General features: G+C 42.2%; 3 protein-coding genes across 3 annotated transcripts in view; 1 reads left to right on the plus strand and 2 right to left on the minus strand.

The window, feature by feature from the left end:
* Window positions 1-1,401, plus strand: part of LOC109469978 — a 9,942-nt gene extending 8,541 nt beyond the window's left edge. Inside the window, exons 4-5 of the mRNA XM_019768740.1 lie at window positions 3-89; window positions 512-1,401. Of these exons, the coding sequence (XP_019624299.1) occupies window positions 3-89; window positions 512-1,102 (678 nt within the window). The 3' untranslated portion in view covers window positions 1,103-1,401. The remainder of the gene's footprint in view (window positions 1-2; window positions 90-511) is intronic.
* A 7,401-nt stretch (window positions 1,402-8,802) lies between these two features.
* LOC109469981 (TNF receptor-associated factor 1-like) lies at window positions 8,803-9,537 on the minus strand. Its single transcript, XM_019768742.1, has one exon. It carries the CDS (start codon window positions 9,534-9,536, stop codon window positions 9,084-9,086), a length of 453 nt encoding a protein of 150 aa, XP_019624301.1. The 5' UTR covers window position 9,537; the 3' UTR covers window positions 8,803-9,083.
* Window positions 9,538-9,552: 15 nt separating this feature from the next.
* On the minus strand, window positions 9,553-11,968 carry LOC109469979 (TNFAIP3-interacting protein 2-like). The gene is made up of 5 exons (XM_019768741.1): window positions 11,818-11,968; window positions 10,983-11,380; window positions 10,601-10,759; window positions 10,134-10,358; window positions 9,553-10,008 (listed from the first exon to the last, which is right to left on the minus strand). Exons 3-5 carry the CDS (start codon window positions 10,757-10,759, stop codon window positions 9,553-9,555), a joined length of 840 nt encoding a protein of 279 aa, XP_019624300.1. The 5' UTR covers window positions 10,983-11,380; window positions 11,818-11,968.
* Window positions 11,969-13,249: the final 1,281 nt, after the last annotated feature.

A 13,249-nucleotide genomic window follows, 5' to 3' on the forward strand; every position in this document is an offset into this window, starting at 1 on the left:
AGGCCGCGGGACTACGCGTCAAGGTAAGGGTTAAACCGCGGGACTACACGTCTAAGGGAAGGATTAGGCCACGGGACTACACGTCTAAGGTAAGGGTTAGGCTGCGGGACTACACGTCTAAGGTATAAGGCTTAGGCCACGGGACTACACGTCTAAGGTAAGGGCTCAGGCCGCGGGACTACACGTTTAAGGTAAGGGCCCAGGCCGCGGGGTTAGGCCGCGGGGCTACACGTCTAAGGTAAGGGTTAGGCCGCGGGTCTACACGTCTAAGGTAAGAGTTAGGCCGCGGGACGTCGACAACGCGTCTAAGGTAAGGCTTAGGCCACGGGACTACACGTCTAACGCAAGAGTTAAACCGTGGGACTACACGTCTAAGGTAATAAGGGTTAAACCGTGGGACTACGCGTCTAAGGTAAGGCTCGGCCCGCGGGATTATGATGAATAGTTGTTGTCATACATTGTAGCGCGTACAATTGTCGTACAATAAAATCTTAATGTTACGTTACCTCAGGAGTGGTGCACCTTCCTCGGGCTGCAACTGTCAGACATCCGGAAGTACCCGAACAACGTGAACGCCATCAGCCTGGACGGGCCCATCCCCGTGGAGGCCATGCTGAACGTGGTCCACTGGAACATGGCGGTCCACCTGTATGCCGTGTCCGGGGCCAAACCCACCCGAATCTACCCGGGACCGAACGCCGTGCTACCTTTACAGGTCTCACCCCCGGAGACCGGCGAATGTCTGTCCATCAAAGTCACCCCGCTCAAGCTGGCGACGTTTGACAGAGACGTGCAGCTGTCGCTCGTGCTGTACGACAAGGACATGAACGTAGCGCGCGTCATTCGGAACAACTTCCTCGTCAAGGGGGTACCGGGGGCCAACAACTTCGGCGGCGCGCAGCCGGGTGGGTTTCGGTTCAGCGGCCCGATCATCCCGACGCAGAGTTCCTTCGTGATCGAGCACATTTTCGAGCAGAAAGACCTGGGGCAGGACTCTATGTACATCAAGGACGGGTTCTTACACATAGCGATCATCATCAAGCCGCGCCTGGTAGCCGGGGCCGGGTCGTCGGACGCTGCGGAGGCGGCGGGGACAGGCTAGGGACACCGCGGGTCCGTTCACGTGCCATCGGCGGCGCGCGTTTCCGTCTCGTATACGGTTGTTGTCATTTGAAACGGTCGGTGCTGTATCGCTGAATATCCGAGGGTATCACAACGTTTTTTTTGATGGACACAAACATTTAAAAACGTATAAAACTCACTCACTCAGCACTGCATGCTCCAGGGAGCGTCGCGCCTCTCCAAGTTGTCTTCCAGATGGTTCTGTCCTGCGCCCTCTGTCAGGCTGCGGCTACATATAAAACGCAACATTTCAATTGCAGAGGCACGACAGCAAAGGCATAGTAAAGATATCAGTGATAAAACAAAGAGCACAAATAATAAGTCGGATTCGAACCATGTCTTTAAATGTTGGACTGAAAAAAAACAGCCCTGGTCAAAAAGCCTGATCCTGAAACCCTGATCCTTTACGCCCCAAAATGATCACGGTGTTGACGGAGCGTTCTAATACACTTCAAGTTTGCCGTTCTGCGATATGGCATCAATCGTTTAAGACTTTGAGAATTTTAAATGGCAACGATAGTTTACGGAAACGTGCATTGGCGTCTGTAGGACCGACAGTTTTGCCATATAGATAGAGACAAAGACCCCGTTCAGGCCAGACTTTCAAAACTCGGTTGAAACCGCTAAATAATTAGCGGAGGAAAACCCGGCTAAAACCCTTAGCGTTCATACCAGCCTTTTCATAACCGGTTTTGTAAAAATCCTGTCCGATCAATATCCAATTAATCGGCCATGACTGCAGTTTGAATAACCGTTCCTCCCGCTCTTCCGATTGTTGTCCTTGGCCTTCTTGTTCTTGTTGTCCTTGGCCTCTAGGTTAAATAAAAACTGGTTTTTGAAAAAAAGAACGGTTGAAACCGCTAAATATAAGTCTGGTCTGAACGGGATCAAAATGAACAAGAGTGGGTGACGTAATGACCAGATGAAAATGTTGTATGAAAAGGGAATGTTGACTTGGGTTATGTAGTTTGGAATGTGTAATCTGGTAGGATGTACTTCAAGAACTACGCAGAGGTAGAGAAATTTAGTTGGGAAACAGTTGATCTAGTCTGTTTTCTCAAAAATTCCCTTAGCGGTGAATTAACGAAGGGATGAATTAAAAAAAAAGCAATACATACAAGCATGCAAGATGAAGGGAAAAATAAGGAATACCATGACATATTTCTTGTTGCACCATGTCTGTATTCAACTGTATCGCTGATGCGTTGCATATGATGTAGATAGGAAAACACAGTACAGCCATCCCTCACCTCATGTTTGTCCCAATAACCTGTCATCCTAGCGGAAAACCAGTATATTGCAGTCCAGTCGTCCTTCGGCATGACGTCATGGTAATACTATGTGCCAATATTCCCTCTCATTCGCTGCCATGTTGATAGCCTCGAATTCCAGGTGTGTCCTGTCGGGTCCAAAAATGCGATCACACTTAAAAATCATACTGTCAATTCCTACCAAGCCTTGGGGGCGAGGTTGCCATATCCGAGTACATTGCCATTCATCCAACGTGCCGTTTTCCAAAATGTTCCATTTTTTGGTGCCATCATCCATCATTTCAACCAATCATGGTGCTCCATTATATTCCATGTGCCAAATCATCCAATCGTTTTTTTCATCCGGTCGCTACAGTGACTATCATCAATCATTTCAACCAATCATGGTGCGCCATTTCATGTGCCAAACCATCCAATCAGCATTTCATTCGGTCATCGCGAACAGTGACTACCATCCATCATTTCAACCAATCATTGTACGTGCTTCATTTCATGTGCCAAATCGTCCAATCAGCATTTTCGTCCCGGGTCACAACAGTGATCCATCATCTCAACCAATCATGGCGCTTCATTTCCAAATCAACCAATCAGCATTTCCATGTAGTCATAACAGTGAGCTTTCCATCTCTCCACGGACAAATAACAAAAAAAAATTCTATACTACATTCATATCTTGAGGCTAGCGATTGCCAAATCACACTGAAAATTGCAATACATGAAAGTTGCACACGACCAAACCTCTCATCTTTATGTTTCATAGTATTACATTTGACCGAATACTCAAAATGACGACCACTTGTACCTAATGCAATGTCAACAATCATGTATACCAGCAATATGCATGTTGAAATCACACTTCTGATCATTTAGGACGTTCCACCATCACCATGTAGTGTATATTTCACAACACGAATCGTTATGCACTTATCAATTTTAATCCGAACTGAACTTCAGTGAAAATTTCCTGTGGACCCCCAGGGGGTTTTCATGGGTCAATTCCTTCCATTTAAAAGGTAGTTATATAAGTGGAGGGTATATGTATGCATGTGGGTCAAGAACGCCCATTGGCCCCTCGCGGTCCTCACTTGATTTTAAGTGTATTTGTTACCACTTTGAATAAAGAGGTATTAAAATAACAAGAGAGGAAAACCGGAAAAATGTAATTGGATATATTTGTAGAATGTAAGCTTCTCATTGACAATTCAGTGGAGTCTACATATACCGCCGAACTCACTTCTGCACACACAGAAGCAATAAGTATGTTTGTGTATATTGGTAATAATAAATGTTCATCAAATACCCTAGTTCACAACAAGGAGTATCCAATGTGGCAAAAATAACAACTATGATAATATTAATGTAGGTAACTTTGTGATAGGTTTTATAAAAGTGCAATCATGAAAATTGTTGACAATCTACTTTCTTCCATGAACTGTGCTATGACGTGTCAATTTGTGAAATAAAATATTTCACAGTATTCAGATTCTCAGTCCACTGCGTCTTTCATTGATCATACGAACTTCGTACTTTCCTAGAACTATCGTAGTGTGGAAATTGCTGCCACCAAGTACAGTAGAGGTATAATCAGTAGATAGCTTTTGAACACCGTTTAGTTAGATGGGCTGAGACCAGGTGTAACAAGTCGTTCGGTGTAATATAGCCAGCTGCCGCCGCGCCACGTGCCTGTGAGGCTGGTGCGTTACGCCGAAGTGCCACACTGATTTAAAATTAAATTCATGGATGTCATCCGTGCGCGCATTGATTTTCTAAAAAAATCACCTCCGAGGAGGCTCTGGCCTGGGTGACATCCTCCGTATTCAATGGTGGCTAAAACTAGCGAGAATAGGGATACGGCGGTAACTACGCATGGAGGATGGCACCCAGCTACCGAGGCTCCACAGAAGTCTAATATTCAGTACAGTGCCGAGTCATAAATGCCGCATAAGGTCAGCATGTAGCGGCTTGTCGTCGCTATGTACTACTGCAAATTCGCAATATGATACCAGCTTCATATATTCCTGTGGTTTAGCAGCATTTTTTTCTGCCCGGATAGGTTGGGGGTCTTCAGAGGATGTCATCCATGAGATTAAGTCGGTGTGACCTATTAAATACTGGCCCCACAGATACATGTTACTGTATTCACACGGCCTGTAGTATCACGGGGTGAGCACGCGTACGGAGTAATGAGTTTGGTTGGAGGCGCCAAGGTCAAAGTATCGAACATCGTAACCTGTTATTCTGGAAGCCGTTTGATTCAAGGTCATCAAATTAAAAAGCTGTATAGGGGTGAACCATTGAGCTTTCTGGGATGACCTTGGTAACATACACATGTCGTGATCACTTTAACTAGTATTCCAGGGACCACTGTAGTCTTCTTAATTATGTTAGGGTTATTTACTACGACCAGATCCAAGAGATTAACCAATTCTAGTTGGTTCCTGAACTGTTTGGAATAACCCGCAGTATTAGGTGTAGTAGTTTCTCTGCTTGGCCTGTGTAGGCCTGACTGTTGTCAGCTACAGCAGTAGTATCCCATTTGATGCCAGGGGTGCTGAAATCGCCAATCACATTGTCAATTTCTTTTTGCTCCCATTTTACCTATTGACCTGTCAAGTTCATCCAGGCTATCGCCCTGGTCTGATTGGGGTCTGTACCGATTATAATCATCAGTGGTTTCCTTCCTGCAAGTTGAGTTTGTGTCCAGATGATCTGCAAAAATTAGATCATCCCTGTTGACCTGGAATACCCTGCTTTGGTTTAACCAATGGTATGTCTGCTGGTAAACTTGAGTTAAAGCTCAGTGTATCAAATGAATAGCTGAATGGAAAGTATCATCAGTGATATCAAATATGGCCGATGCAAAGTTGGGTATACCAGTCACAGCATACCCACGAGTATGATCGGTGGGTTTCTAGTGCACTGTATACTTGAGAACATAGCCCAATGGCAATGCAGTCTCTGTGGTACCATCTATTGCATTAATCACAGCAAATAGCATTATGGGTATTACGTACTGCCTTGTTACAACTCCCACAGGGAAACTAGGCCTTGGGTTGATCTCAATATCCCCGCTTAAGATCAGAATCATGATCAGTGAAAACTTTGTGCCACTATTGTGCAACAGCATTTTCTTGCTACTAACATGAGTTCCGTTAGCCCCGCTGTGCTTAATCATGAAAGCAAAAGTGCCGCCCAGTCAGATGTGCAATCGGTTCTGAAGTTGCATGACTGACCTGTACTTTCTTTATTATCTATAATATAAATAAAGGACTAGGAATATGCAAGTGTAGTGGAGTTCCATTTTTTTATTATCAGTTAAGGGGCTCCGAGGGCCTGCATGGGGGGGGGGGGTAGGCCTAAGGGCTAGGTGCTAGCAAGGACTGGTTAACTAATTTAAACCTCCTTGTGTTCAAGCCTGGTTACCAAACCTAATATCTCCCGAGTCCTACAGCCTCTCCGCAAATAGTAGACTTGGGAGCTATAATAGGTTTGGGAACCAGGCTAACTCTTAGGCCTCAGACTAAGGGCATGCAGGCCCATCTTAAAGGAGTAGTAAAGTCCATAAGGGAGTGCTATTTTCCTATAATGCTGCAATGAATATAGAACTAGAGGTCGGAGATCTCATGTCTTCATCAGAGGGACATTGTTCTAGATAAACGAATATTTTTTAATACTAGAAATCAATTTGGTCTAGAGTACAAAAGAATCTCGGTACTCCTCTTTTTCCGACAGTGTCACAAAATGTAATGAGAAGATGTTGTGAAAGGAAAGAATCAGAACAGGGGGAGATTTATTGCTGTTTTCGTTTGATGTTACACTATTCTCCCTTTTGGACTTTAGTACTCCTTTAAGTAGGTGCTGAATGTATACCTTATTCCTACTAGGTAGGTAGCAGCAGTGTAAGTCTGAACACAGAACAATACAGAGTTGCTATCAGCAATCACAGAGAGGAATCTTAAATGTGTTTTTGTTGCTATAGAATGGAATGCAACACGAATTATGTCACATAACTACAAAATGTAGCCTTTACCAGGATTCGGGAGGTGGCTTGGAAGAGTAGAAATTGGACAAATAGATATATATTTTATTGAAGAACTTTATTGCACGACAAATGCACATGGTACATTGTATGGCAAACTACATAAAGAGAGTAACAACAATAAAATAAGTGTGTTGAATAAGACCTAATGTCGAATAAAACCTAACATATCTATATCATAATCATTCAAACAATAAGGGATATCACAAGTCTTTGATATAGTGTTACAATCGAGTGGGCTAATCACAAGTTACGGTATTTTTCTCTAATAGCAAAGCATTCCTTTATATATCTACCTATTTTTGCGTTGTGGGGACCGTTACATGTAAAGATATATTCAAATCTGTCTCCAACATCGAGACTCTTAAAATCTATGGTACTTGATTCGAGAAATGTAAATAGCTTGTTACGTATAACATCATATTTGGTACATTCCATAACAACATGAAATTCATTTTCTATATGCTTTGGACAAAATGGACAGAACCTTTGGTCGGGGGCTATATTGTAATATCTACCTGTTTCGATATTCAATTTATGGCTACTGATTCTTAATTGAGTTATTGCTTTACGAATTTCAAAGTTATCTATATCATAGAGGTATGCTTCTTGGTCATAACAGTTTTTTAATTTACTAAGAAAAGACAGCTTAGAATTATTTCTAACGCAACTAAACCACTCTTGTATATGTGTATCTTGTAGCCGGTTGCGAAGATGGTGTGTAATATAATCTGCTTTATAAGCTTCAGGTTTCATCCATATATGTCCAAAGCCGTGGTAGTTGAGAGTGTCTTTAACATGATTAACATGCCGTGCCGGAGTTGGTCCACTACAGAGTACAGTTAGTCACCTGGGTGCAAATTTCTACTCTTTCCAGCCGCCTCCCAAAGCCAGGTACAGTAACAAATGCTCTTCTGATATTTTCTAAAGTATATAGACTGATAAACCATGGGTAACTATACATTGTAGCTCTAGATCTTGTACTCAGATGTCAGGATGTGTTTTAGCATTTTATGTTAAAGATAATAATTTCTAAAAATAAATGCAAAACCAGCATTTTTTATGAAGCAAACTAAGAACATGTTTTGTTTTGACCATGAAAACTTTTTTTCATCAATGAGTTAACTTCATGATCAGTCTTGACAATGATTTCCAAAAGAGAATTTTCAGTTACTTAATAATATCACTCAAGACTGGCTTCACGTACACGTATACATGTAAAATGACCTGACATTTGAGTACAACACAAAGATATGACAAGAAAAATGACAAAACAGACATAACATAATATACTACACACAGTATGATACAACTACAAGAGTGGCAAATAGGCAGGGGCATTGCAAAACCTACCACAGTGACTGCTCCTGATTAAGTTGACCTCTACAGACTCAAGACATGTCTACTATGTTGAAATGCTACATTTAGTAGACATGTTACATGAGCTCAAGCCATACCTATTTATTCAGTTGTGTTTTGGAAAACCAGCTGAATTACTTAGAGTAATTTACAACTTTAAATAGATGAAACTGCAAATACAAACTTAGTAACAAAGAGTTTTAGTTGGAATGGTGTTCATATGAATTTGGAGTAACATTAATGTTTCTGTTCTTAAGTGCTTGAGTTGTGGGGTCTAAATTTCATGTTGAAATACAGTCTCAGTGCTGTGCTATGTTAGACTCAACAAAGAAAGGCAAAGCATTTTGTTGGAGGAAATTCATATTTAGAGGTTAATCTCTACATCTTTAAATACTTACGTTGGATTTCACTTTTATCTCTTCCTCCAACATTCATTCATGAGAACATCAAACAACTAACTAAATGGGTGTGGCTTATTGTGTATTGACCTGCCTCCACAAAAAGATGATAATGCTATGGAACAGTGGTCAGCCCAGAGCAATGTTCACAGCTGGCCTGGATGTCGGGTCAGGTCGAAATGTAACAGGTGATGTTTTTCCTGTTCCTGGTCTAGAAACATGAGAGTCACCTTCTATCTGAATGGACATGGCAGCATATTACAGTCAAACCTGGTCTCTTCATGCAACCCCTCAAGGGGGTGCATGAATAATGGTTTAATAGTGACTTGGGGTTGCTCTACACAAAATGGGTGGAGTCATAAAGTTTTTTTACCACTCAGTATGTGAGCCAAACAAAAACAGAATTTCTATCAGTTCCTCTGTCTCATCTACATGTACCTTTACCATCATCTGTTAATGTTGGGTAATACAGTATCTGTAAATCTAGTTTTCAATCCTCAAGATGATAATAAAAAGTCAACATGTCCATACCAGAAATTCTCAATGTGAACTGGCTTCCGCTTTCAATTTCAGTTGTTGATCGAGTCATGAACTTCCCATGCATGGCAACTGCAAAACACCGGTTGATGACTCATTAAATCGTCTTAACTATATAAAATTGGACAAGACTGTTTCAATGTGGTTTGGTGTTCCAGGTTTGACTGTATCACAAAGAAGAGAGACATGTGGATACTTTTCCACGTACCATCTCCATTCAGATATATTCGTGCACACATCTTGTAGACATATCTACTGGTGTAGATCAATGACTACGCCACACCAATTCTATCAGCAGTTTCTCGAATATCAACTATATCAGAAAAACTGCCGACTCAATTCGTGTGGCCTTACTGCTCATTGTCCACTGATGTTTGTCTGGACAACAAATTTAATGAACATGGGGATGCTGCTCTTGACTTGCTCTTGAGGTGCAGCCTTGACTTCAAACTGGAAGTCGCACAGCGGGCAGCCTGAAGCGATGTTCATGTCAGAGGTGGGGCGCTGAAAGCTGCTGCTGGTTGGATCAGGGCGGAACACGCCACTTTCATTCTCTTGGTCGCTTCGAGCACACATCCCCGTACCATCCCCTTTCAGGTACTGTGGAGCACACATCCCCGTACCATCCCTTTTCAGGAACTCTGGAGCACACATCCCCGTACCATCCCTTTTCAGGTACTCTGGAGCACACATCCCCGTACCATCCCCTTTCAGGTACTCTGGAGCACACATCCCCGTACCATCCCCTTTCAGGTACTCTGGAGCATACATCCCCGTACCATCCCTTTTCAGGTACTCTGGAGCACACATCCCCGTACCATCCCTTTCAGGTACTCTGGAGCACAGTCATCCCCGTACCATCCCCTTTCAGGTACTCTGGAGCACACATCCCCGTACCATCCCCTTTCAGGTACTCTGGAGCACACATCCCCGTACCATCCCCTTTCAGGTACTCTGGAGCACACATCCCCGTACCATCCCCTTTCAGGTACTCTGGAGCACACATCCCCGTACCATCCCCTTTCAGGTACAGTACTTGAGCACACATCTTGTCACCCATACCATCCCCATTCAGGTACATGTACTCTTGAGAACACATCATGCCACCCATACCATCCCCATTCAGGTACACCCTGGCACACATTTTTTTGTAGCCTTTTTGGGACTTGTAGTTGGCCCGGCTGTGCATAGCCTTGTTCTTCCACCTGACATAGTTGTTCGAGCGCTGTGTGCCATCATACATGTAGTCAGCAGTCTCCAGGGCCTGCTGCAGCTGTGTGTACTGAAAAAAAAGACAATACTCCACCTTAGATAAACAACAGTACATTTCATACACAATTGTAAAATCTATTGTAGTTATAAAGTAATATATCAGCTGGGATCTCACTTATTGAGTCAGAGACTAACCTGTTGCCTCAAAGCTGCTATTTCTTCGACCAAAGCCTCCCTTTCCACTTGAGCACTCTCTCTGTCTCTCCTCTCCTTTTCAAAGTCTTCACGGTATGTTGACACCTGTGCCCGAAGATCTTCAATCGTTTGATGCATTTCCGATAAACCAGTGGTGTGGCTGTTGTTTGAAGGACCACAAGGTTGACTCTGAGGTCCTGACTTGGTGGGAGTCTCACCACGAACCTTTAATAGATTAAGTATAAAAGATTTTGAAATAGATTTTGTTAAATGTCCCAAACACATCATACACACAATGTATTTGCAACTGTATCCTAAAACAACATTTATCTATATCAGAGGTGTTTTATCTCTTCATCTTGTGTATTGTTTTAATAATAAAATTATTGTTTTGTCAATTCAATAAAGACAATGTCAAACACACAGTCTATCCCAATGTATATTCAACATTCTTGATAGTATTTCACCTGTAGCCTGAGGGCCTCCGCTTCTTTCTTATAAGACTCTACTTCTGCTCGAAGTCTCTCCCTGTCCCTCCTCTCTGCCTCAAAGTCTTCTCGGTATACTGACAGCTGCATCTGGAGAACTTCCATCTCTATCTGTTCATCCAACAATCCTGTGTCCATCTTTACAAAAATGGTACACAGAAGCATTAGACACAGATGCATTTTAGTTATTGTCATTATGTTTTGGTAAATTGTTCCATGTACTTCCATTGATACATTTTATCTTGTACACAAATAGCGTACATGTACAGTTACCTGTATGAATTTACGGATAAATACACAACTTAATTTGCCATGAATTATTATTGTAATCTTTGACAACCTTCCAAAACCACAGCCTTACCTTCAATACAATGATGATGATGATGACCTGGAACCTTCAATAACAGGCACAGAACAGGGCACCAATGTCATCACGTCCAACCTTAGCTAGCAGATCTGCCAATAGCACGGCGTTGAATGGACCTATCAGATTTTTGTTCTGGAGGTCCTTAAACAACAATCGTGCAATACTAGCTGGACGTAGTTCCAGCTGTTCGTCTGTCAGTGGGTCTGTAAAATCTTGGCACAGACGTCTGATGCGAAGTACCTGGTCCCTAGTCAATCCTTCTTCAGCTTGCAACAGTCGGTCTTGGAAGTCAACTAACCTCTGAGCACTCTCAAGACTCACACTCACAGAGTTAGAGACTCCAACCTGTGCACTGGCCATGTTGCATACTTGCAACTAGTAAATTTACACACCTGAAAACAATGATGAAATAGATTCAACATACAATTGTATCACATGTGTGATGCTAAGAAATGAAAGGAAATGAAACAATTCTTTGCTAATGTTGGTACATAACTTTAAAGTTCATGATCCACAAATTGTGTTCTAGTTGTGGGTTCACAAGTATAATGAATTTAGTTTCAAAAATGTTAAAAATAATCAAACTATCAGTATCAGTATCAACACAACTTTCCTACTACCTGTACTTACTAAACGTAAAAGAACTTTGATCTGTAATGTAGACTACTAGTATTCAATTGATCCCAAATAATATTTCCTAAGGTAAAAATCATCATGCTTGATGTTTTTGCGATGGCAGTCTAAGAATAATTACACACTAATAATTTGCTTGTCGCCCCCCCCCCAGCCACATGAACAAAACAACATTTAAATGAATGTGTCTTTTTACCTTACTTTGCCACTTGTTGTTCTTTTTCAGCAGCGACCAAAGCTGTCCGAGTATCTGAAAGTAGATGTTTGTTCCCTGCTCAGGCAAGATGATTGTTTCTATCAAAGTAAAGTGGCACTAAAACTGTGTATTTGTCACTTCCGCGAATCCTCTCTCTCTTCAAGATGGCGAACATTTAAAAACTGGTGACGTCAGGGAAATCCCCTATTTACGAAAAGCTTCATGGGAAATAACTTGTATGAAAGTGTTCATCCGCAGAAAGTTTGGCTGAAAAATAACGCCAAAAATCGATTTTAAAGTTGAGCTCCAGCATAGATTTAACTTGTCTTGTCAGTAACTATCATATCATGTGACCCATGACACCTGTTCTGGGCTGCAATTCATTAGGCCTCCGCATGGGCATTAGAGTTGCACTGCCAAACGTTATGCATAGGCAAGCTGGGCAGTTAGATGCGATATGGATCCTCCTAATAATATTTGAATGAAATCATAATTTGAGAGACAAAGTGTAAGAAACTAAGAATAACCATGCATAAAACTATCAAACACAGCTCAGAATGTCGTCCAGCGTCTTGTTTTAACAGGTGGTTATTTGCTTTAAATATGAGTTTTAATACTAGTTATGATAGTATCACAGCTCCCGTTTAACTCCGAAATGGACTAACAGTTACATGTATTCCCTTGCAATGATATTTAAGTCCAGATATAACCGCAACGCTTAATCAAACGGAACTTTCTTTTCTGTTTTTTTTTTCTGGTTAAATACAACGTACAATGGCACTGTACTAATCTTCAAGCAGATGTGCGCTGGTTTGGCTTCATGCCAAACGTGGGATTAACATGCATATGGGCGAAGTCATACCGGCAACAACACAGACAGTGGGAAATGGTTTGCCACCTTTCCGCTTTTTTAAGGTGGTCATAAAAGTTTAGACTCACTCGTAAATAAGGCAAACAACTTAAAACTTGTTTGCCTAATTTACGAGTGAGTCTAAACTTTTATGACCACCTTTTCCGCTTTAGCCCCCCCCCCCACTTTCGATCCAGTAGACCCCACACACACACACACACTTGACAGTGACAGTCTACTCCACGTTTCCAGTCATCATCCAAGAAGACAGAACTTTCTACCTTGATAGCGTCCTCCTGATCTCACCATGAAAAATGACGCCCCCATTATTGTAATGGTACAGCCCAATGTACCTGCGCATCATAGCATAAGACCTGTCCCGGGCCTCACATGTCAGGCCACGCGTTCACCAGCTGACATGTCTACCGTACGTTTCCTCGTTTGGGCCATCGACTTTTCCACCAAACAATCTAGAATTACAGATCATACTCAATACAACATAGCCCTGTCATCTACAGGAACGTCTTTTCATTTAGAAGATGCATGAGCTCGGTGTAGTGTAAGCGAAACACAGGCACAATG

The sequence above is a fragment of the Branchiostoma belcheri genome, unplaced genomic scaffold, assembly GCF_001625305.1.
Source record: "Branchiostoma belcheri isolate BF01 breed outbred unplaced genomic scaffold, Haploidv18h27 scaffold214, whole genome shotgun sequence".
NCBI lineage: Eukaryota > Metazoa > Chordata > Leptocardii > Amphioxiformes > Branchiostomatidae > Branchiostoma > Branchiostoma belcheri.

Bases quoted from the DNA above. Each gene is read 5' to 3' on its own strand.
- LOC109469979 (XM_019768741.1), bottom strand. From the start codon at position 10,759: ATGGACACAGGATTGTTGGATGAACAGATAGAGATGGAAGTTCTCCAG. The intron at 10,359-10,600 runs GTGAAATACTAT...AATCTATTAAAG, and splicing joins CGGAGGCCCTCAGGCTACAG to GTTCGTGGTGAGACTCCCAC. The intron at 10,009-10,133 runs GTTAGTCTCTGA...CTTTTTTTTCAG, and splicing joins TAGCAGCTTTGAGGCAACAG to TACACACAGCTGCAGCAGGC.
- LOC109469981 (XM_019768742.1), bottom strand. From the start codon at position 9,536: ATGTGTGCTCCAGAGTACCTGAAAAGGGATGGTACGGGGATGTATGCT.